Genomic DNA, 25,458 nt, shown 5'->3' on the forward strand with positions numbered 1-25,458 from the left:
GAGAAGATGGCGGAAGCGGAGTGAGCGGCCGGTCCGAGGCGAGTCTGCCGGCGGGAAGCGCGGAGGAGGGGGAGCGGCAGAGGCAGCGGCAGGCCCCGGCCAGGCCGCGGTTGGGCGGGGCGGGTAGGCGGGGACCCGCGCCCTGAACAAGCGCCCCGGCGGCGGCCAGGAGGGCGGGATGGCTGGCCGGCCCCGGGCGGGGAGCGGGTTCCTCACCTCCCGCCCACCTTTCCATCCTTCCCGGAGGCGGCTGTCTCCTGAGGGACCGCTGAGGGGGGTGCTGGCGGGGGTGGGTTATGCGGGAGCCGGGTCAGCCCGGCGGGTCAGGCCTGCGGCGGGGAGAGGCCACGGAGGGGCCCGGGCGCTGCCTGAGGAGCAGCCCCGGGGATCCCTCAGCGCGGGCCCGGGCGGCCCTGGGCTGGTTCGGTTCCGAACCGCTTCACCGGCAAGAGGCACCGGGGGGTGGCTTTCCACAGAGCGTAGTTCTGAATTTTCTTCTTCACGTTTTAAACAAAACCGCAAAGAGCCCAAAGGTTTGGGCAGGGTCGGCCTGTGCTGTGGGTAGAGCGAAGGATTTCTTTGGGAGCCTTCAGTCAGGAGTGCCCGCAGGGACTGGACTTGGAGGAAATGGTCATTTATTTTCTGTGGTTGGTACCTTTAGAGTTGTAAGGGGAGGTCATGAATGGAAGGGAAAATAATAAACCATGTCTGTTCAGAAAAACCAGCAAACTGTTTTCAGATGCCAGGTATGATTGTAGATCGTTAGCAGTGTTTGTTATTACCACAGCATTCACCCAAAGCCAAACTTTCCAAAACCCAAGTGGGGATATAGGTATCCACTGTGAAGGTAGTTTAATGTTATTGGTATCAAATAGCCTGTAATATTTTTTTTACTTACTTTAGATACTCGCTTTCACCAAAAAATACAAAGAGAGCAAAACTTCTAAATATTTTGCAGTGTGTTTGAAATTATGTGGTGTCTCATACTGTTACTGTTTGAATAAATGAATACTCAATATAGTTTTCTGTTGTGCTTTGTGTTACTATTTGCTTAAATGCCTAGTGGTTGTTTCCAGTCAGAGTTTAATACATTTTTTAAAAGTTTCTTGAAGTTGCAGGCAACATCGTTGTAGATTTTTGTCACACGTTTAAAAAAATGTTTTTCAGTGTATTAAGAGGTTTGCCTTTTTGATACTGTTGAGCATTCAATGAACAGTTTCAGATTATTTTCAGTTGTGTCTGGGATATACTTTTTTTTTTTTAATAACTATATAAGTGGTCCCTGCATATATAGCAGTGAAAGCAGTACTATAATGGCAGTCTGATTTTAAGCCTGTAATGTTTTTTATCCTTTCTGTCATAAAGTACCAGCTAAATTGTAATAAATTCTTAAGTTTTCTTGCGAAAAAAACCCAACCACTTTCTATGTATTTCCTCTTCTCCCTACCCACAGGAAAAGAGGAGAGGGGTTTTTAACAAGTGTCATCTGTTGCAGCACTGCTGTGTTCTGCAGCCGAAAGAGGGCACACGATTTCTGTGCCTTGGTGCTGTGCTCTGTGTGTTGTGGGATCTCCTGCTGGCTCTGAACGAGGTGTTAGAGGAGGACTGGAAAGGCACCTCGGTGCCAGGCCTTGCTGACGTTTACGTGCTCTTTTTTCCCTTCTGCATCCATTGCAGGGGCAACTTGGGCAATGTTCAAATTTGTCTTAGAAAATTAGATGCTTTCAGGTAAAGGATTGACAGCTCCCATGAGGTGAATTTCTGATGGAAGAGCTATAAGAGTGAGGTGCACTGAGCATCTCACTAATAATACATGTAAAGTGTGGCTGAGAAAGAGGGAAATTAAGCATCCAGTGTTGTTTTCTTAGGCTAATTTAACTGGTTGCATAACTCTGCTAAAACTAGCTAGGCAAGTTGTAGGTGTAAATATTGTGATGTGCTTTTAATGTCCTCTGGAGGAGCCAGGACTTTTTTTTCAAGGTACTTTTCATTAGCATTATCTGAAATAAATGTAAAGTGGGTTTAGAAGTGATGCTGTTTTTATTGCACTTGAAATAGTTAATTATGTATGTGAACTTGTATTCTAATTAAGAACATTCTGACAAATGGCATCAATAATGCACAGCAGATCTGAATTTTTAACAGCAAACCCCTATTTATTTTTCAGTTTTAATAGAAGGGGTCTTCACTTTTGAAGCATGTTTTATTGCTATGGATTTTCTTTGATGGCTAAATGTAGGCAAACATACAATATTATGATAAGGTGCTTAGGTGCCCATATATCTATTAAAATTTTGTTATTCCAAGTACTCAGGAGCTACATCATCATGTGCAGTGTCTCTGCTTGCAGTGTGTGTTTTGAAAGGTGAAAGTAGCAGCCTGGCAGCACTGCATTCTGCTTTCAGCTGAGTGAGTTGAAACTCTTTTAATTATGTTCCTTTTTGATGCAGCACCGGATGGGTGGTTTGTTAAGCACTTTGCAAAGCTGCTTTTTTCCCTGAACGTTGCAGCTCTCTACAGCTTTTCTGAGCTCTCTTTTATTGTAAGAAGGAAACACATCTCCCCAGTCATTTTTTTAAACAAGCTTTTAAAAGCAGTGAACAGCAACGGTGCTATTTCCTGTTAATCATGACAGCAATGCTGAAAAAGAAACTAAAGTGAGCACACCTCTTATGTCTCTGCAATTCATTTTGATTTTTGAGATGACATTTTGGGAGAGTGGTTGTACTCTGCAGTGGAGGGAAGTCTTATAAAGCTGGGGAGGAATCACCAGACATGCTTAAATAGGGAGTTTCTTCCTTGACTGGTGCTGTATTTTGGGAGATGCTGCTGTAAAAAGTAAAAGCGTTTGCTCCAAACCTTTTCAAAGAGACCATGGTGCTTTTTGCTGAAGGTACAGAATGGTCAGCCAGCAGTTTCTGTGCTGCAAAGAGGGATGGGGCAGTGCCCCTTTGTGCCTTGCTGGTAGTCTTGTGTGTGCTCCTAAATTGGTCACCTATTGCTGCTCTTGATTAATCTTAGAAAATTATAACCACATCTCTCGACAAACTTCATCAAATAATAGGAAATACTACCAACTTACCCATTTGAAAATTGTCCATTTTTCCATCTCAGTGAAGCTGAGATTTTTTTTTTTTTTTTTGCTTTTAAAATGTGGCCTTGTCTTTGAACTGTTTTTTATTTCACTTCTGGCAGGCTGGACGATCACTGCACAGCTATGGAGAATGAACCAAACACCACCACATGTTCTGCATCTACAACCACCATCACCACCACCTCCACTTCCAGGACACAGCTGCCACAGATATCAGTCTACAGTGGTGCTGACAGGCATGCTGTCCAGGTACTGGGCTGGATGTTCCTTCCTGTCCTGCACACTGCTCTCCAAATACAGGCATTGCAGGATGCTTTACACAGGATTAACTTTCCATTCTTAATTGCTATCCTCTTGGTCAATCTCTGACTTGATGGTTTTCAGAAGATACTGTTTACCAAAGGGTATCAGACCACTTAAGAACAGTACAGGGTGCAGGCCTGCCTCCAAATAAGGGAGGGAGAAATACTGTGCCTGAAAGTTTATTTTTTTTCAGCATTCCCTAAGGGTATGGTTTATTACCATAAAACTTAACAGAATATCACAAAGCAATTTGTTTGACCATCATTGAGTACAGGGATCCAGAATAGTATAACTGCTGCTTGGGATCCAGCCCCCTCTTGCTGGTCTTTAAATTATATCTTGAATTCTGTATGGTCTGGTCTGTTGGGTGTGGTAATTGAGTCTCATGCTACCCTGCTCTTTCAAAAAGCAGAATATTATGTAGAACTTGTTGACAAGAACCTAAGAGGCTTGGATGTTGTGTTGTGAATGATGCTGTATTGTCACCTAATTGTCAGGCTTGCCTTGAAAATGTGAATATGTTGACTGTAGTGACTTGGTGACAAAAAAGTAAGTTCTGAGCAAGTTCAGTATTACTTGCTTGGTGTGAAAATAATCTATTTGGTGTTATTTCCTTGTAAAGGTAAGCTTGAGCATCATGTCAACATGATGTGTACTTTGTAATTGTAATTAATTACCTACTGATTCATCACAGGTTATTCAGCAGGCCTTGCATCGTCCTCCTAGCTCAGCTGCTCAGTACCTCCAGCAGATGTATGCAGCCCAACAGCAGCATCTAATGCTGCAGACTGCTGCTTTGCAGCAGCAGCACTTAAGCAGTACCCAGTTTCAGAGTCTGGCAACTGTACCACAGGTGAGAGTGGAGATTGCTGAAAAAGAATGCTGTACTACTTCCTAGAGCAGGGCTACAATTCCAGAGTGTTGTCAAACATAACAGCTTAAGTGCCTGAGCTTAATGTCTCCTGGATAATTCACTGTTATATTTTAAGTGCTTTGTTATTTTAAATTCTATCTTCCTGCAAACTATTTGGAGGATTTTGTCCAGTGTTCTAAATGCTCCAGTAGGCAACCCATTCCATGCTTTACTGCATACATTATAAAGCATCATGTAAATCATCAAACAGTAATAAAATAAATTTTAAAGTTAACTACTTCAATCATTATCCAATTTTTAAATCTAAAATTTAATGGGGAAGGCAGTGAATGCCAGTGTGTCTTAGTGAAATCAAACAAAAATAATAAACATCTGGTATCTTTGTATGTTTTTTCCACCCATTTGGCTGCATTATAAGTAAAGCCAAAATAAAATATAAACAATGTGGAAATGCAGGAGGTGAATGACATTTCATTTTTGAAGCACAGCTTTTAACGTTAGTGAACACTGGAGGAGACCCAGGAGGCAGTGAAAAGATTTCCTTGAACCTCATTTGACCTTGGATTGAGATTACAGTCTTTTAGAGATAGGTGCTTGCTAATGAATTTACCCATGAAAATGCCAAAACAGAGTTGAAGACATCAGGGATGTAGCTGTTTGTGGTCAGAACTGGGGCAGACTCTATGCTCCTGGCTTTTTCTTCTATACCTTTTCTATTAGATCATGGTAATACATTGATTTGTCCTTTTTTCTTTTTATTTGGTGATGGATTTGTGTGTTGTGTATGCAGTTACCAAGGCAGAGCAAAGAAAATCAGACTGGGGAAGGCCAGGAAGTTTTGTTATGCAGTCTGATAATACAGAGCTCTTAAGTCACTGTCCCTGTATTCATCTGAAGGGCTGGAGTAGTGTACTGTTACAGACAATACATGTGCATAAATTACCATTCTAGAGTATGAGAGTGTTCTTTAGAGCATTTATAATTTGTTTGTTTTTAGAAGAATCTAATAATAGAAAAATGATGTGGGTTTTAATAATAGTTTTAATTATGTGACATTTTAAGTTCTGAGTCCCACAGGTATCGAGCTGAGCAGTTAGCTGTCAGTTTTTCATTGCCTGTTTGATAGACTTTACCTCTAATAGTTTTGGTTTTAGTCTTGATTGGCAAGAATCTGCAACCCTACTTGAAACTGGGTAGGAATTTAAGGCACTTATCACCTTGCAGATGGCATTCCCTTGTGTGGAGGGCACTTTGCTGAAACCTAATTCCACTGAGTAAAGAATTTTTAACTGTTAACTCGGAGAAAAGGTGATGGTAGAGAGGGATATTTCTGCTTTGTTTATGCAATAATATGAACATCACTTAAACACTTCTTGATTTCAATATTTGACACATATTCTTGCTATTTAGGCAAGCCTGTCAGGTGGGAGGCAATGCACTTCCCCCACTGGGAGTGTCACTCAGCAGTCAAGCATGTCGCAGACCTCGGTAGGTAACTGAACAAAGCCCTCCATCCATTCTCAACCCCTCTTGGTTATTGTGCAGTTACTTGGAGAGAAACAAAAAATATTTTAGTATTTAAATGTGTGTGGTTCAAAACAGTGTTGCAGAAGCAGTAAATAGAAGCATGAGGACTCTGTAGTAAGTGTTGGCTGTGCTTCCAGTGTCTGCCAGCCGTCCTGGTGCTGCCAGCAGCTACCATTGCTGGCCACTCTTGGAGGCTTCCCCAGTCCCAGCCCACTCGTGGTGCTGGGAGGGGCAGCTGCACAAGCACTGGTGACTCTTCAGAGTGCTGCAGGAGTCAGTCCCTGAGCTTTCATCCCTTATATGATTTCTCACTGGCTTTTCCACATTAGTTTCTTTACTCAGGGCATAGTGTAGGTTAAAATCATAACTGTGTCAGTGATTAAAGAGCACCAAATCTAAAGATCCAAGTTGATGCTCTCATAAATATAAATGAAACTGATTAAGTGCTTGTAGCATTAATTCTTTTATTGATTGTCATGTTTTATCATGCATCTTTTATGCATTTTCAGTTACTTTATCCATATTCTAGGCATGTGCTCAGGTATCAGCTATTAACAGCTCTGTCTTTGGTTTACGCTGTGTTTCTTTAAGCAGCATCCTCAGACATGTAATTTGCACACTTTTTATGTACAGTTCTACAGTGAGTAGGACTCTGTTAGTCCTGCAGACATCCTGCTTACTAATCATACCCTCAAGCTGTTCATTGACTTCAGTGCATAGCTTCAGTGATTTAGCTGTTATTTTAGCTCTCACAGCATTGCTTTGGCTTACAGTTGTTAGCAGTAAATTCATTCATTCATTGAATTTAAGAGGGGAAGTCTTTAAAGATGCTGATGTTAAACTAACAGAATAATTGGGCTGGGATTTTTCACAGAAAAATTTTGAGTAAGTAATGAAAAAGAGCTGGGCACTTAACTCTGTTAGACTGCTTAGAGAAAGGAGGAAAAAAAAAAAAAAGGAAAAAAACCCAAACAAATCAAACCACAACAGCTTTGGTTTGAGAAGATGCTAAAGAGCAATTGTTCAGGAGCATTTAATATGAAATTCTATAAAGTTTTTGTTTCCACTCATTGTTGAATTTGTGTATGTAGAGTGATGAATCAAAGTCCACACAAAGAAGTGTCCTGATCAGAGTGCATGACAGGCATAACAGAGGGTCTCAGTCCAGTCAGTTAACAGAAACATTTAAAGATTATTGAATATTAACATTCAGGTGTTTTGCTTAAAATATCACAAGCTCATGCTACATATTCTGTAAATTCCATGAGGTCTATATTTCATAATTGTTGATTCTCATAATTTATTATTATTACTTACTGCTGAACAGTTGCTTGCACTTTAAGCACCAACATGTACAATCTTGCCAGAATCCAGCTTGGTGATGATTGGCCCAATATATTTTTGATATCTTTACAGTTCAGAGCTTTCAACTGCCCCTGCCATTTTTGTCAAAGGCTCTCTGGCTTTAGACCCTCGCATGAATGAATTTCCATGACAGGAACAATTTTTTTGTTTTCTTAGATTAACCTCTCCACCTCTCCTACACCTGCACAGATAATAAGCCGTTCACAGACCTCCAACACCACCAGCAGCAGTATTACCCAACAGACTATGTTGCTGGGGAGCACCTCTCCAACCCTGAGTGCAAGCCAGGCTCAAATGTATCTACGAGCTCAAATGGTAAGTTTTAATTCATTCTTAAGCTTGGCTTTGGTCTGTTTCCACCACCACCACCACCATAAAAAACCCCACAACTTAACTGTTTCTGGTTTTTATTGTTTCTATAATGGTTTTCTTTAGTTTCAGGTAGCACTGAGAATTTAGTCACTAATTTGTGAATATGTATCTTCTAAAACACTGCAGGCATCAGAAGCAAAAGGATTGCTCTGGCTTAGTTCTCTGGTGAAGTTTGCTCAAGTGTGTTTAGCCTGATTGTTCTGTAATTATTAAATTGATCAACCAAGGAAAAATTTAAAAAAAGAGCATGGGTCTTTCCAGTGTGCCCTTCTACCTGTCCAGAATTTTCCTCAATATGTAGAGCAAATATTTTACATTATCTATTCTGCATTATTACCATTTTGTTTATTTAAACTTGCTCTTTGAGTAATTTCACCTAAAAGTAAAAAGGTAAACCTCAGATGCCATCTATTGCTACATGTAAGTTATGTATCACTTTAAATTTTGCATGTTTTATTGCATTTTTTCCATATATTTTCAAAGTTTCAGCATGTTACTGGATATTTTTTCTTGCTTATCAGCTTATTTTTACTCCTGCGACCACTGTGGCTGCTGTCCAGTCTGACATTCCTGTTGTCTCATCATCTTCCTCATCTTCCTGTCAGTCTGCAGCTACTCAGGTGAGTTTGTGTAAATTTATTAAAGCTGTTTCCAGTAGAGTGGGCCAAAACTGAAAAGGAAACACTGTGCTTAAGTTGACTTGTTTATAAAAACTACTACTGAGTACTGGTTATGTACAACTTCAGTGACTTCTGTTTGCCATCATCACACATTTAGAAGCAACTAAAGTTAGGATCCTGGATATGATACTTTAGGTCTTCATAAGTAGCTGTTATCTTTTATTATCTTTAATAACTTCGTTAATAACTTTGTTTTAATAACCAGCTGAACTTGTGTCACTCACTGCTTAAGATGCTTTGTGTTAATCACTTTGAAGGCACAATGAAAGATAAAAAAGGCAAGTTAGAAAACAATGTCATGAACAATTTCCAGTTCTTTTAAAAGTTTGATAAGAAAAAAGACTCCTGTATTTTCTTTATCATTGAAGTAATTCGAGATTGCTGTTTTTCTCTAAATTTTATAGCTTGAAAGGTGCTCTGACAGAGAGATACTTAACTTCTCATGTATTTTGATCACAGGGGCTGAGAAGCATTACATACCAGTCAGTTTTTACAATTTTCCCTGGATGTTTGTCACCGAAGTTTATAGGTTTGGTTTTTTTTTTTTCACATTTCGCTCATTTTCCAGGTTCAGAACTTGACGCTGCGCAGCCAGAAGTTGGGTGTGTTGTCAAGTTCCCAGAATGGCCCACCAAAGAGCAGCAGCCAAACTCAGTCCTTGTCTCTGTGCCCTAACAAACCTGTACCCAGCTCCAAGGGCAGCCAGGCAGATCCCTCAGAAAGCAATAAAAAAGGCGAGAGTCCAACCCCTGAGTGCCGGAGCACTCCCGTCACACGGACATCAAGCATCCATCACTTAATAACACCAGGTAGGACGGAAAGGGAACTATAAGAAGGGTATTTTAGTTTAAAAGTTGCTTTGTATGCTCTAATTCCATCAGAATCTTATGGTCTCTGACCATGTTCTTTGTAGATATTCCACATAAGATGTACTGATTTGTTGGTAATGGATGTTACGCGGGGTTTAGATTTAGCAGGAAGGTGCTGCAGTGTTCTTAAATCACAAAACACAATGTAGGAATTGCAACAGGCAGCTGGATCACAGTACAAATTATTCTCATTACTGGTTTGTCTGTATGCTCTTTGTCAGGACATGCCATCCCCAGGCTCTGTGAAGCAATATGTGGGCTGAAACCCCTCAAGCCGCTTCCTCTTCCCAAAAGTTCCGCCCTCCCCACGTATTATTTGTGGCATCAGAATGTTCTTAGATCAAATCCTTTTATAAATCCCTAAGTTATAGTGCCTCAGAATCATAGTATTTTGCATTAAGAGATAAAATAAGTATGCAGTTGGTTAGATAGGCATTTACGTTGCATACAATATATTTGCATTTTAGCTTCCTTGTTTTGAAAGAGTTCCAGGGTAGTAACTCCTGTAAAGGAAAATCCCATCCTCACTAACAGAATAAATGAAAAAACAACATAAATGGATTGTTTCCCAAGTGGAAAAGACAAAGCAAGAGGTTTGCATGTGGAGGAAAATACTTGTGTGTGTGCTGTAAGGAATTTCTAGCTGGTCACTGGTTCACTTAGGGGTGATATGGTATCCCTGGAAGCTTCACTGTTTTTAGAGTCATGCAGTTCAAGTTCAGGCAGATACTTTGAAAGGTATTAATTCATACTGAACTCTTGTAATTTTGTTCAGCCTCTTAAAATCATATCACCTAGACTTTAACTTAGTGATTATCAATAGTAATCTTAGGACTAGCACTAAAAAGATAAGTTTAGATACTTAGATAGAATGTACATATATGTGTGTGTGTATATATATATATATATATACACACGTAAAAAGCATGGCTATGTTCCTTTATTCATTGCTGTATTTTGCTTTGGAAATTTATATATTCACCTACAGATTTTGTTGTGTACTATGCTGCCAAAAAAGGTATTTCTTTAACATAGATCTAAAGGGTTGAAAAATGAAGATCTAAAGGTTCTTACTTTGCAGTAAAAACTTTATTTCTTTTAATATTTGTATAATGTTCTCAACTCTTAAAAAAATAAATACTAATTTTCACTTTTTTTCTCCCCTGCACAGCTTCATATTCTCCCTTGCAACCTCATTCTCTAGTAAAACATCAGCAGATCCCACTTCATTCACCACCTCCAAAGATTTCCCATCATCAGCTGATACTGCAGCAGCAGCAGCAAGTCCAGCCAATTGCACTGCAGGCTCCTCCAGGCCAGGAACCCCCTCCCTCACAGCACTGTCTGCCACTTCCCAGCCATGGTCTTCCTCCTGCTCCCAGCAGTGTCCAATCTCATTGCTCACCTCTCCACATCCATCCTCCTCCTCTAACTCTGTCTCCTACTCCATCCCAGTCAGCTCAGCAGTCAGTAGTGGTATCCCCTCCACCTTCTCACTCCCCTAGTCAATCACCCACAATCATTATCCACCCTCAAGCACTTATTCAGTCCCAGGCAAGCTCCCTGGTGCCAACAGCTCTTCAGCCAGAGCAGAGTACTCCTCAGCAACCTCCTACCAGCTCAGTTAGACCAATTGCCCAGCCACTCAACCTTCCCTCCCACCTCCCACTGCCATCTTCCCCTGCTGTACACATAGGCTCAGTAGATCAGCCCAGCTTAGTTTCCCCAAGCCAACAGATTGTGTCCTCAACACCCCACCAGCAATATTCAGCCTTGCAGTCCACACCTATCCCTCTTGCAGCTCCTCCTCAGCTGTCAACATCTTCAGCCCAGATTCAACAGCTGCCCTTGCAGTCTGTGCAGTCTTTACAAGTGCAGCCTGAAATTCTGTCCCAGGGCCAGGTTTTGGTTCAAAACACTTTGGTTTCTGAGGAAGAACTTCCTGCTGCAGAAGCTTTGGTCCAGCTGCCATTTCAAGCTCTTCCACCACCACAGACTGTGGCAGTAAATCTTCAAGTGCAGCCATCAGTACCAATTGAAACTCCAGTGGTAAGTAGTGATACTGCTCCTCTAAAAAGCTGTAAATCTGACCCACTGTCAGCAGTTCTGTAGATTTGCTTTAAGAGTTTTGAGGAAAATACCTCATAATCTCTTATAACTACTAGTGCTTGATAGTCTTGGTGGACTCTACTGAAATACAAACTTTTATTACAGTGCTTTTTAAGACAGAGGACTCTTGGCAGATTTGTCATTATGATACAGAGCTTGCATTTTGAGGATGTGTTTAAATAACTCCAAATGTGTGTGTAAATAAAAATACAGAAAACTGTAAAGATAAGACATTCAGAAAGTCAAGTTCTTTGGTCTGTTTGATAGAACTGTGCCTCTCGTGTTTTTCTATTTGCAACAAAAAACTTTAATTTTGCTCTCAGACCTTTTGCTGTCCCCAAAATTCATTTGGTTTATGCAGTTTTGGTTTATTAGGAGATTAGCATATTTTAACAGTCTAACTGTTAATTTATTTTAAAAACTGTATTTATGCAACTCTTTTAAGGTATTAAGGTAGAATGGAAATCTCTCTAAAGCAATAGTTTGTTGGATGCAGATTTACCAAGTGGAGAATGTATGTGAGGAAGAGATGCCTGAGGAATCAGATTGTGTCCATATGGCTCGAACACCCACACCACCCACTTTGTCTCCACCAGCCATAACCTTGGGCAATGGAGAGGCTCTTGATTCAGAAGATCCTTTGTCAGGTAAGAACAAATGTCAAACTGAGGTAGCTCTCAGCTTAGAAACTTCTACTAGGTATTAATGGTTCAAAACAAAAATCTAGTATTTTGATTTGTATATATACATAATTTAATGGTATTTTTATGTAGAAGAAACTATATGAACCGTACTAGAAATTAATGTGATAAAACAAATTAATCAGTCCCAAAGGTATAGTTTGTGTATGTATTTAAAACACATATAGCATGGAAAATGCCTATTTGAGCTCTTTAGCATAATTTTATACTAAAATCTTTAAAAGGAGTGTCAATCCCCAGTTAATCTTTAAGTGATAGCTCTGTGATACGGGCAGAATATATGGGTGGTCTGGTGTGAAGATTGATTTTGCAGAATCAGGGTGAGCAATCAGGAATTGCTGTTGAAACAGTTGACTACACTGTTTCTTTTTCACACCATTTTTTTATATGTCACTGTAAGGAGTTGAGCAAAAGCTCACAAGTTTTTCTTCTTCAGTGGATTTGAAGATATCCATGCCTTGTCCTGCAAACTGATATAATTTCTTCTGAAATGCTAAATGTACAAATACATCCTCTCTCTAAACATAATATAGTCTGTGTGTCTCTATACACACACTGTACCTACAGCTGGGTGCTTAGTGTCTTGATGCTGTATATACTTGTGACACTGCAGGTTACTGGGGCTCAAAGTATCCCTGAAGAGAAATTCTCTCTTTAGAAATACCTCAGCTGCTCAGTCTTGAGAATCCAGTGTTTGAAAAATCTTGTTTCTTCCTTTAACTTATGGGTTTGTGATTTGTGTAGGTAGTTAATGGCCAACTATGCTTGTAGGGACTGAGTAAAGAAAAATGGTTATCTGAGAACTATTTGTGAAATGGTCTGTCAAGGAAAAACATCTTGTTTTGAAGGTAAGTCTAGAAACCATAGGGAAGAGCCTTTGTTACAGGATGATGGGTGCAGAGCTGGGTGTGTTCATCACTTCTTATTTCTAGAATTCTGAGCCAACTGTTGGACATAAGTGCTAAAAACATAACATACTTTGTTATATATTTTTTTTTTCAGAACATGGTGGACTACCTTCAGTGACATCATCAGTCAGTGCCTCAGTAATTAAATCTCCATCTGATCCTTCACATGCCTCTATTCCACCACCACCTCTTCTGCTCCCAGCAGCAACAACAAGGAGCAACAGCACATCAATGCCCAATAGCATTCCTAGCCTAGAAAATAAACCTCCACAGGCTATTGTTAAACCACAGATCCTGACCCATGTTATTGAAGGCTTTGTGATTCAGGAGGGGTTGGAGCCATTTCCTGTAAGTCTAAAAGTTGCTGTGAATTTTGTTGTTGCTAATTTTTGAAACAAAACTCTTTTTAAGGATGATGTTATTTACAGCCAGTAGCTATTTAGGTCTGGAATCAGTTTTCAGATGTTGGTTTTGACCTTTTTTCCCCTAGCCTGCTTCTTACAACAGCTCAGTATAGCTGTATATTGTTTGTATTGTCTTACCTATATAATTGGAACTCGTGCTACTGTTTGGCTTGTCTGTATCACTGGATGACAAGGTACTAAGTGAAAACAGAGACAGGCTGTATCCAGAGATAACTACATTCTGGGCTGCCTATTGCAATAACTTTGTTTTACATTTTGTCTCTCTCCTAGGTACCTCAGTTTAAGTGATTTAACTTAAACCTCTGAGATGAGGCTGTGTTAAAATTCTGAAACTGTTAAAATGTTGTTATTTAATGTCCTAGCAAGCTTCTTAGTGAGCTTGGTGTGATTAGTATTGTGTCTGGTAAGAATTAGTGTTGAAACTTTTAAACCCACAAATGGACAATTTAAAACCTATGAGCCTCCCTTATTTAATTTAATGTGTGTCTCATTTTCCCTTCATTTCTCTAGATAATGCACTTCCTCCTTTGTTAAATGTAATTGCAGACTGCAGAGCAGCATTGAGTCTTTGTGTTTGTTTGAGAAATAGTATGTAGAGCCTTGGCACTATATAATAATGATTCACTGATACAGAACAGAAACTGTGATTCTAGTCTCAGTTACCACTGCTAAGTCAAATATTGTTTTTAGTTATTAATTGCTCAGTTAATCACTGTTGCTTTGCTTTTATTGCAATAGGTAAGTCGTTCATCTTTGCTGGTAGAGCAGCCTGCAGAAAAAAGGTTGCTAGTGGAGGGTCAAATCATGAGTGTTGTGTGTGTTGAATCAGACTTGCAGAATACAAAACCTGCAGACAACTCTTCGGACACAGAGATAGAGGATATGATTGCAGAAGGTTTGTAGTTTTTGTTTAAGTATCCATTTTTTCCTTTCAGTTCTGTATGCATTACAGAATCCCATCTAACCTCTACTTCTGGTATCTTTCTCCAGTCTTTACACTCCAGTCTTCATCTACCAGAAACTATTTTCAGATGTTTTTTGCACATCATAACAGCAATTGCTGTGGACAGAGAAATGTCAAATTGTGCACTTGTCCTGCTCAGAATGCAGTCGTCTCTGGCACCACTCAGATGCCAAAAATGTCAGTCAAGTTTCCCATGCAGTATCTGACATAATCATTATCATGGCTTTTCTAAAGTTTGGCAATCAACTATTTTATCACACCACTTTTCCTGTTCAAAGCTGAGTGTAGGTAGCCTCTCATGGGTGTTACAAAATGGAAGTTAAACCATGGCCTGTCACAGAAATTTTTGTATAAATTCACCCAAGACTTGGAAGTCCCTAATTTATCAGCCACCTCTGAATATTCTCTTCCACATCTTGAGCAGTTGCAGAGGAGCTGGTTTTGGTGATCTGTTTGAACTTGTCTTGGTTTCATTCTCTTAAAATATTTTTTTTTCTGCCTTCATATAAAAAGTGTACTGAGCAGGGTGAGAAGGGACAAACACAGTTTCTGGTACTGCTACAGGCCTGTGTTGGGCAACCCACTGGAAAAAGTCAGGTCATTGCAAGTGTCACCATAGCTGTACTTCAACTGCTTCCTACTCCAGGCATTGTCATTTGGCACTTAATTAATAATTAACAGCCCCTCCCCTGATCTTTTCATGCAGGAGTTTTCAAGGTAGCAACACCAATGGTAGTTCTGCCTTGGTGAAAGATACTGAAGTGTTGTACCTCTGCTCAAACTGAAAGGTACATTTTTACATCTAACACTGATTTGCCATTGGAACTGGCTTAGCTAGGAAACACATCACTGAAAAGAAATATTAATAGATTGCAGTCCTATTACATGTTTTTATAATATCTGTGTGAAGAAGTCAGAAACTCTGAGAAGATCTTTTTCTATAGAGAGTGAAATCTGTGACTTAGCTTTGCACAGTTTTCTGGTAATCAAAGTATTTAATTAAACGTGTTAGCTGCTTGAAATTCTTCTACCTGCCTGCTTCAGATGAGAAATTTGAACATAATTTTGTTATTGAAACTGACTTCCTTATGTCCCTCTCCTTTCTTTAGAGGGAATGGATGAAATGGAAAGTGATCTCCTGAAGTGTGAATTTTGTGGGAAAATGGGATATTCTAATAAATTTCTACGGTCTAAAAGATTCTGCTCCACATCTTGTGCCAAAAGGTACTCAGTCTAGTTACTGCTTATCATTACCTCGTTAATTGAATAGCACCTAAATAGTATCTGATGTTGAAAAATAAATAAAGAGCAAAACATGACAGGCTTCTACCTGAATTAGCTGAGTATATGGGTCCCACGTATAGTATATAGTCACACAAAGGACTACAGTGGATTAAAATATATTTTAAGAAGAAAGACAAAAGGAATTACAGTTAAATTGTGGACCTCATACCAGGTGGTGCTGTGAATGCTGTTGGGCTTATGAGAAGATGACAGGTATCATGGAAGAGAAATTATAAAGGGTTAGTAAATGTCTGGAAATTGGTGCAGAGGTTTATAGACCACAAATAGTTAAAGAATTGTGATATTCCTATTGTCTTCCCCTTTGTGTTGGGCAGTGTCAGAGAAAGAATGCTGGGCTAGGTGGGCTTTTGTACAGTTTTGAGGGGGGGGAAAAACCCCACTGAATTTATCTTATCATAATTGAAATGCTTCTTAGGCAAAAACATTTTTAAATGCTTTTAGTAACAGTTAAAAGATTCTATATTTGCATAGAGTAAAATAGCAACATTCATGAACATTTATAGTTTAGTGTTTTCTAAAGCTTCCCCTTGAAAATAAGAAGTGATACCAATTGCTTGTACATGGTTGGCAAAGGAAAACAGGGTTTCTCTTTCTCTTTGGGTTGCATATGCTGCCTCTGCTTCATTTTTTCTGAATGTAAGATCTTCCACTTTTATAGCTAGAAAATGGATATTTAATCCCAGATGCTTTAGAAATGGGGAATATTTCCCATTTCTAATCACCACTTGGATTTTGTTTGGCATCAGTATGCCTAGAGAGTATCTTGGTTTTTTGTGTCTGCTGCCTTTTGAGTGCCCCATGTGATACGTTTCCATTAGGTAGTGGTAATACATATTTTTGATTTGGTACTTGTTGGGACACTACCAGTGAAACAGCCTTAAGAAGGGATTTTGCCCCTCAAGTTTAAGATGGAATTTTTTGCCTCCATCCTTCTTTCACTGAGTGCCAGCTAGGTAAAGAAAATGGCAGCAAAATACATACTGTGTATTAACACTTAAGGTGTTCAGTGGACATTTCAGAGAAGCAGAATAAAGTGCAGGAGTATTTCTATCATGGAAAAATTTTAAGAATGGGAAAAACTGACTTCTCCTAGGGATGATCAAGAGGTATTTGATCTTCCATCAAGAATTAGAGTAAAGGGGCTTTCAGATACCTTTCTCTTTTATTTCTGTGACATGGGTTGTTGCTTTGCGTAGGGAGTGTTTCTGTAGACAACAATGTTGTTGTTGTTATTGTTACTTGATTGAATGCAATCCAACTATTAGTGGGTTCCTGAATGAATCTTTCTTCTTCAGGCACAGCCTTAGTTGCACTAAGAAATTTGGGCTGTTCTCATCAGACAAGAGCAGCCGCTGGAGCCGGAAATCCGAGAGCCAAAGTCTGGGGCGACGCGGGCGTCGGCCGAGCGGCCCCGATGGGGCATCCCGAGATCATTTTCTTAGGCAGGTCTGTGGAATATTGGCTTAAAACTGTTATCATTCTTCTGGGAATTACAAATAAAATGTAATACTGTAGTGTATTTGTGCTGCGTTTTCCAGCTTCCAATTACTTATCCATCTGCAGAAGAAGATGTGGCTTCTCATGAAGATGCTGTTCCAGCTGCCATGACCACCCGGCTGCGGAGGCAGAGTGAGAGAGAGAGAGAACGTGAGCTTAGGGAGATAAGAATGAGGAAAATGCCAGAGAGCATTGACTTGTTACCAGTGGTGCAAGCTGACCCATCAGTCTGGAGTGTTGATGAAGTTTGGGCCTTCATACATTCTTTGCCTGGTATGTAATGTGCAATGACTTGTTCCTTTTTTATTTTTTTAACAGTAAAGTTTCTTGCATTTTAGCATCTGTGTGATGAGGAGGTGGTGTGATAACAGCTCTAGTGTATTGGTTAGTTGGTGAGAGAAACTGGAATGTGTTTTGTTTCCTCTTGCTTGTTCCTGCAGCACAAATACCATATTGATAGAACTACTGCCCCTTGTGCTCTTGTGTCCCAGCTGATGGAGATTAGAGCTGTTTCTCCCTTCAGTCTGACTGCTGACAGGACATCAGACACACTTCCTCCCTTCCGTATTTCTTCTCTTCCCTCATTACTTGTTTATTCAACTGAAAGATTTGAAAGACCTGTCATTTGTGGGAATAAACAAGTTTTTTCTGTAAAGCTGAATTTTGTTTTACGTAGCTCTGCTCAGTAGCTGAAATGCAGAGAACTTCTGCATCCAGACTCTGCATATTCTGTTGTTAGACACAGGAAACTCCATCTCAGTCTCTTCTCAAAGAAAACAAATCTGGGTTTTCCTTCTTGAGAAACTTTAGCTTGATAGTCACAGTTACCTTTACATCATCTTCTAGTTATTTGACATTTATTTATAATTTCCTAATTGCCATCAGTTGTAAAGTTTTGCTCCCCTCTCTTTCCCAAGGATGCCATTCTCTCTGATAAGATACTGTAATCCTTCCAGGTGACAAGGTAGGTCTCCATAACAGCAGTCATACAAGAATTTTTGTTGCTTACCCATGTCCCATGTTAAAACATTGAAACCAAGGTTAAGTTTGTTCCTAGTATTCTACTTTTTCTGCAAAGCTAAACCATTTTGCTGTGTATCCTGTTAACCTGATAACCTACTCAAAGAAAATACTCTGCAAGAACAATTAATTATCTGTTATAACAGGACAAGTTTTGTTCTTAGATGCAAAATCTTCTCTTGATCTCACATCCTTTGTAAATGCCATGGTCTGCCAGTCACTGTGTTCAGGTCTCAAGTCATACACAGTGATACCTTTCACAGAAATACTTGGTAGTTGACTTAGACAGGTTGTCAACATGTGAAAAAGAACTTTGGTGATGATGACAGAGCTGTTAAATCCTCCTGAGAACAGTCAGTTGTTTTAAGGTTTTCCATCATGTTCCTGGCAGAATTGTTTGCATGTGGTAGCTGAAACTGGCAGCACTGTTCTAGGAGCTCTCTGAAAACTCTGGGCTCCTTAAGAATAATCTTTGCTGATTGTGGTACAGTTTGTAGCTGGGCTGCAGTAGTGCATCTTCTGCACCAGAAATATTAAATGTTATGAGATACATGCAAGCACTAAAATGTTTCACTGAATTTAGTGGCTATGTAAATACTGTTTGTGACAAACTATTTTTTTTGTTGTTTCTTGAAGAAAGGACCTGCCTGAATTACACTCATACTTAACATCCATTTCTCTGGTATTTTGCTACTATCTTCCCATTTAGAGATCACTGCAATTTTCCTCTTGATGAAATGAGAAAACTGTCTTTAGAGCTTGAAATTTCCAACGACTGATTCTCCAGTAGTTACTGTTAATTAGAGGCTGTAGTAAAAATTACTTTCAGATTATCTCGGAAGTTTCCATCATAATCCTGAACTCCTGCATATACCTTAGATCCAACAAGCTAAAGGGATGAGCCTTGGAAATGGTGTAGCTGAACAGCTCTAGTGTGGGCAGAGTTACTGCATCTAGGAATGAACATTTTTGACTCAGTTACTCTTTTTTCTGTTGCCTTGTAGGCTGTCAAGATATTGCGGATGAATTTAGAGCACAAGAAATCGATGGACAAGCTCTCCTCTTGTTGAAGGAGGATCACCTTATGAGTGCAATGAACATTAAGCTTGGACCTGCACTGAAAATCTGTGCACGTATCAATTCATTGAAAGAATCCTAGGGGGTGAACATGAAGGTTTAAACAAGAGTTTCTCAGTGACAGAACCAACAGTAATATGCCAACACTTTCACTGTGGCGTGGCTTACTGTGCTCTTTTGTTAATTACATGGGGGGTTCCCCACATACAGACTTAAAAATAGTTCTTTGATTATACCAGGTAGTTCTCTGTAGTTTTCAAAAGCTAGTATGTTCATGGCAAAGCCTTGGAGTTGAAGTGGGAGTTCATGGAAAAACATGAATTAAAATATGGATTGGTGAGATATTGCTCAACAATCTACTTCATAAGTTTTAACACCCCAGCTCCCACCCCCCCAAATCTAAACACCATTTAAGTTGTATTGCTGTATTCTGAAAGGTTTTTCCCACATACAGCAGTTTTTTGGACTGAAATAACAGAATTGTCCACAGACTCTGTGGAAGCACTAATATCAGTAAAATGCTATGCATTTAGTTGTGCTCTCCAAGTTTCTTTTAGTCTTGAGCAAACCGTTTGTAAGGGGTAGGTTTGCAGCCAGTTTTCCTTGTGTAGGCTTAGCCTCATCTCTGCCATTGCAGTATTTTCTTGAAGTCTGGAAATACTGTAAACCATGCAGATGTCTCATGAAAATCCTCATCATCAGGCTACTGAAATGCAATGGCATGATGCTCTTGCCAGAGGTAACTGAAGCACATGTTACTTTACTCTTTGTATGCTGCTATGCACTAAGAGGGCATTAAGATGTTAGGTTTGTAGTTTTGCATGCTGCTAGGTAAACTAGACCAGCAGTTCTCAAATGGGAGTTCAGAATGGATCCTGAGAAGGTGTGAGAACACTCAGGGTTCAGGTTCCTAAATGCCTGGGCACAAGGGGATGAAAATTTCAGCCAGAACTAGCTCGTGTGGAGATGAGTGTCCTTGAAAGACTGGAGGTAGAGAAGGGATAGCATAGCTCTGATGCTCTTGTTCTAGATACCTCTTCTAACTTGTTTTTCCCTGTAGTGCATTCCCACTGCCTCACTGAAAGCTCCCAAGCACCTTTCACTTGTCCACTGGCAAGTGTGAGCTGGGATTGAAGCAGTCTGAGGAAGGAACATGGTGAGTTGCTGGATGAGGTCCTCTCAGAGCTCATTGTTGGAGCAGCTGGAGCTGCAGGTGGGCAGGAGGAATCTCACTGCTAGGCAGCTGTGGGAGAAATCTCCAGGGGTCCTTCTTTGTCCTTCTGGCAAGAGATTTTAAGTCAAAATCTCTTGCTGCAGACCCAGACAGTGGGATTTTAGTGTCTCCCTCCATCCTCTCTCTCTTGCACTCTGCAGAACAAATCCCTGTTTCACCAGTTACTGACACACTCAGAAGCTGTTTGGGCTCTGAGGCACCAGTGCCATCTCAGCCTTTGCTTCTCATCACCTGTGCACTGCCATTTGTGGATCTATTTTGTACCTTCTGTTCCCTCCCTTTTGTAGCTCCATTCCCTTTTTGTACAGACCTAGGTCCTAAGCTCCTGTATAGGGAAAGAAGGGCATGTGTGCTGATAGAGTCATTGTGTATATTTGAATTAAATATGTGTATGTGTCTGCAAATAATGTATTTTGTATTTTATGCAAATTAATGCATAGTATATCATACTGTAGGGAGATATTCAGGATGACCTTGAAGTATTTCTTTAAAGAAGAGGAACTGATCTAAAGTTTGAGAACTGCTGACCTAGATTAAAGGAGTCAATGCACATACACTGGCTGACAGGAAGGTTTATGACAGGTAGATTAATAATATATATTATTTAACTGACCTTAAAGAGTAAATTTGGATTACAGGAAAATCTGTGCTTCATTTTGCTTTGATTAGATGATCTCTTTGCTCCTATTAAAAGGCTTGCTACCTTTATCACCAGAGATCAACATTACAATAATTGTTTTTAGTTACAACTGTTCAAGCTTATTAATAGCAAATGTTATTGGTATTTTATTAACCACTGAAGCTCCATTGTTGTTACATTCTAGTAAGTGGTGAGAGCCCTTATCCAAAAGCACCAAAGGCTTTAGAGAAATCATTGATGTCTGGATTTATTTTGGAAGGAAGTTGCTAAGCACTTTCTAATTTGTTTTTTCTGTCTTCAGTTACTGTTGTCAAATAAACTTAGCTGAAGGCTGAAAGTTTGGCAAGGTTCATTTGAAAGATATTCAAATGATGGAGACAGTAAGTTCCCATTTGTAGCATTTCTGTAAGATACACCATGTAGCATATCTGTAACATATGTTCTAAAGGATACGTTCTGTTTTGATGAGCTAATTGAAGACTAAAGATATCCTAGATATTTATCCTTTGGCTTTTGTCTTAAAAGTTTTATTATTTTTATACGAAAATTTCACTGGCTAATTTTTAATGTCTTCTGATTGTACTGTTCTTTGGCAATGTAAAAAGTAGGTATATGTCAACGTGATTTGATAATGGCTTAAGGCATATTTGAAAATGTGGAGTTATGTGTCTTATTTAGAGCTGCAGTTAATCACAGTGTTGTTAAATGCATGAGAATATCATGGTTGTTTTTAATTTTGCTTTATTAGACAGCTTTCAGGAGACCTTCTACAGAGGGTGCTTATATGTGACCCTTGGACATAATCACTGACAGATGCCAGGAGCTCAGAGCAGACCTGATTAATGCATGTCTGTTCTGGTTCTTCTGGTACACCACATTTTCTGTGGTTTTGGGAGAGCCACAGATAGTGAGTTATGCTTTAAATATTCATGAATGCAGCAACAAGGAATTTGGGCCTTAAGCATATTGAGATTTTTTTTTTTTCCCCTTCGCTGGTTTTGGCATTAAGGAGGAACTTAAAAGCAGACAGCAATCCTAATCCATACTGATAGAAGTGCACGTGGAGGGTTTGCCAGTACAGCTCAGTCAATAAAAATAATTTTAAAGACAAATCACACCTGTATGTGAAAGTAGGCTGGAAAATTTCCAAGTGCAATTGAAGCTTTGGAATTTACTCAAAAAAGCAATATAATACGTGAAGTAATATTCCTGCAGAACCATTTTGTGTGCCATTCACTTATTTCTGATGAGATCTGTGAAATTTTCCCAGGCTTATACTGCCATTTCCCATGGCTTTTTCAGCAAAGTAAGCTAAACCTTTAACTTATTTTTGGACAAATCACAAGTGTGAATCCAGCTTTTTTGATAGGACAGATGGAGTCCATCATAACTGCAGATGTGGCAGAAAAGAAATGGGATAAAAATAAGCATTTGATCAGGTTTAGGATAGCTTTTGACTAACTTCTTGACCTTGGCTGTAAGGAAATCTTCAGGTATAAAACCATTTCTTAACAGTAGCCTGAGTGAAAGTTTATGTAGTTGAGACATCAATCTAGGATATTTTTTTTGTAAATGCTCACCAAAAGTAATTTATCAGAGGTGGACAAACTAACATTTTAAAGAGACTTAGCTAAAAGCAAAAGTACAAGACAGAAAATCACCTTTATCCTGGCCCAAACCAGGACAGTACTAAATCAGGGTATCCTTGCTGATGATGGGATTAGGCTAGAAGCACAAATACTGATTCACCAGGCATGTCTTGCCCAGGATGTTGCCATCCTCTGGCAGCAAAGTTGTTGTTGGAAAAGTACAATGAGATATTCTGCACACACAACTCCCTCTTCAAGTAGTCTTTGTGTTACAGTGTTATCAAACCAATAGTGATGAGGAAAGGTGTGTTAAGGAATGAAGGCTTCTGTTAACGAGTGCCAAATATGTCTATTTAGCTTTGAAAACACATAGAATATCTCATTAGTGTTCATTTTTAAGGGGTTTGTTACAGGAGGGAAGTGCAGAAGTTTCTCATAAAGGGTTAACACTTTAGCCACTGTAACCATTAATATCAAACTATCCTATCAGAACTAAAGACAATAAAGCATTTGAATGGTTTAAGGCCATTAATTGCTGGCACAGCATGAAAAGTAATGTGCAGAGGAGACAGAGCAGTGGTTGTCTGCAGTGTTACCACCTCCTCTCCTCTTCCCATCTGGCAGTGAAACTGGACTCCTGTTCTACGGAGTAATGGTTATATGGCTGGCTTTGAGGTTCAGTGGTGGGACTTCCCAGAAGCCCCAGAAAAAAAAAAAAATGCACAAAGAGAGGAAAAGATGCAGGCTGCTAAGAGGGGAACAGGATAAAGGTCACTTCACAACAGGTTTCTCCCTCTTGAAAACGTCCACGGATAAAAGTGGATTTACACAGAGCTAACATTCATGTATTTCAAAATCATCATTGCATAGCAGTAGGCCCAGAGGCTGCCATTAGGTACTGTGTGAAGCCCTGTACTGCCCCTGTTACCAACTTGGTGGGTGTAGTGACAGCTTAAGCCTCTTGGACACTTTCCCCAGAGAGCAAGAGAAAATGAAATGAGTAATAATACAGTGATGTAACACCACTGCATTAATGTTTGCTTTGGGTGCATGCTGTGGCTTCTCTGCAGAAAATAAAATTTGAAAAGCTCCAGATCACTTCACAGGCACTGCAGCAATTACAAGAACTCTGCCACATCAGGATAGAGAGGGGGCTGTGCAAACTTGAATTACAGGTTGAGAGGCTGAACCATACTGATAAATAACACACATCAGCAGCCTTATGCAACTTCTTGCTGTTCCAGTTCTGTGTATGTTAATGAATTGGAAGGGTGAGATTAACCCCATAAAATAGAAGCATCTGAAACCTATGTTCTCGAAAATTAACTTTGCCCTCATCTGGTGTTAATTGAATTTTAAAGGAGGAATTTTTCTTTGCCTGCCAAGTCTGTAGGGATTAGTTGATTCCACGATCTTCTGGAATGCCTGGTGCATTGCTGTATTTGAGACATGTGCTGGGTTTTTTTTTTCCCATAGAATTAGGTTTTGTAAATATTTTGTCAACCCCATTTCAGTGGGTGTCCAGTTTATATAAAACCTGAAGAAATGCTGTGTCAAAAAAATGTGTTTAGACATGGCTTATCCTGCAGCATCTCAAGTGCTAAATAACAGCAATTAAAATTTGAGGGAGAGATTGCTCAAGGTTGTTTTTCAAATTATCATGCTTTCCTACTTCTGACATGGAAATAGAATCTCATCCAAATACATTTTCCAGTATAAAGGATGAAGGTTTTTGTGGTGCCAAACACTTCAAACCCTGTTGCTAAGCATTGCCGCCTCTTATTGCACTAGTTTTAAAGTTCTGTTTTCCATCATTTACTGTCCTTTTGGTGGCCTTTTTCATAGATTTTTTTCCCTCAAACATTTGCTGTTTAAAAAATGCTTGTGTCCTTTTGATTGTGTCACTGAAACCTCAAATTTGCCACAGAGTGTGGGTGAAAGAAGCACTATGTGGGGTGAAGTAATAAATCAGAATGGTAATTGGACTTTGATATATTGCAGAAATCTAAGAATAATATATGATTCAGAAGTGACTGTGTATTCTTAAGGAGTGACATACTGGAATATTCTTTTATAAGAAATTTTAGCCCACATAGCATTAAATTCTGCAATTAAATCTATGTCTATAATTGATGTATAGTAATGTAAATTGTAACCCAGAAATTAAATTTTACAGTTGAAGAGCACACAGTGAACTATGTAAAGATGATAATCTTCACTTTGTGAATCATTTTTTTAAAAAAAAGCACTTTCCTATTGCCAACTAGCATGTGAATGAATTTTAGATTCTTGCATTCGTTATGATCTGTAGAAGTGAAATTTCTATAATCTGTCTGCTAATGGGTAAATTCATCATACAAATGCTGAAACAAAGCACCTTATACTATGCTGCTTAAACTTGCTTGTAATTGCACCTTTTGTTATCTGCAGACTTTTCTTAAGTATTCTTGTGCAGTATCATTGTTCCCTGTGGGTCTGGGTGAATGATTAACCAACCTACAGCATCATTTACTTATATAGTTTTTACTTCAATACAATGTTGTATTGTGAGTTCAGTGCTTCAGAAATAAATGTTACTTTCATTTGTCTGCTTTGGTTGTGTATCATTTATCTACCTTCTACAAAATTAAATCAAAACCTTCTTAAAACTGTAAGAATTTGAATATTATGAGAGTATTTTTATCAGAAGCCTGGCTAATTCTTCCCCTTCTGAAGCAGCCCTGTTTCAAATTTAAGTATTTTAATTTTAAAGTCATTCTATTTTAACTGAAGCCATTCTTTAACCTCAGGTATGTTTATGTATAGCAGCTAACCTTGTAAGATATACATCTGCTTAGTCAAGAGAGTTTAGCTGAGCTGTTTATATACACATATGTTATGTATAACATGTATTTGTTCCACAGTG

At 39.3% G+C, this 25,458-nt stretch overlaps 1 protein-coding gene across 2 annotated transcripts; it reads left to right on the top strand.

Moving 5' to 3' along the window:
• Positions 1 to 25,141, top strand: PHC3 (polyhomeotic homolog 3). 2 transcript variants are annotated; one of them, XM_071752684.1, is made up of 15 exons: positions 1 to 123; positions 3,196 to 3,343; positions 4,092 to 4,250; positions 5,682 to 5,759; positions 7,320 to 7,478; positions 8,057 to 8,155; positions 8,784 to 9,024; positions 10,256 to 11,133; positions 11,690 to 11,840; positions 12,897 to 13,150; positions 13,966 to 14,122; positions 15,301 to 15,415; positions 16,792 to 16,942; positions 17,035 to 17,266; positions 19,018 to 25,141. In XM_071752684.1, the coding sequence occupies exons 2-15, from the start codon at positions 3,218 to 3,220 to the stop codon at positions 19,170 to 19,172; spliced, it is 2,955 nt and encodes a 984-aa protein (XP_071608785.1). In that variant the 5' UTR covers positions 1 to 123; positions 3,196 to 3,217; the 3' UTR covers positions 19,173 to 25,141. The 2 variants fall into 2 exon arrangements, with proteins under 2 accessions (XP_071608785.1, XP_071608784.1); XM_071752683.1 differs by having other exon boundaries at positions 39 to 123; positions 7,353 to 7,478.
• Positions 25,142 to 25,458: the final 317 nt, after the last annotated feature.

The sequence above is a fragment of the Heliangelus exortis genome, chromosome 9 (assembly GCF_036169615.1).
Source record: "Heliangelus exortis chromosome 9, bHelExo1.hap1, whole genome shotgun sequence".
Lineage (NCBI taxonomy): Eukaryota > Metazoa > Chordata > Aves > Apodiformes > Trochilidae > Heliangelus > Heliangelus exortis.

Bases quoted from the DNA above. Each gene is read 5' to 3' on its own strand.
- PHC3 (XM_071752684.1), top strand. From the start codon at position 3,218: ATGGAGAATGAACCAAACACCACCACATGTTCTGCATCTACAACCACC. The intron at 7,479-8,056 runs GTAAGTTTTAAT...CTTGCTTATCAG, and splicing joins TGTATCTACGAGCTCAAATG to CTTATTTTTACTCCTGCGAC. The intron at 16,943-17,034 runs GTCTGTGGAATA...TGCGTTTTCCAG, and splicing joins GAGATCATTTTCTTAGGCAG to CTTCCAATTACTTATCCATC.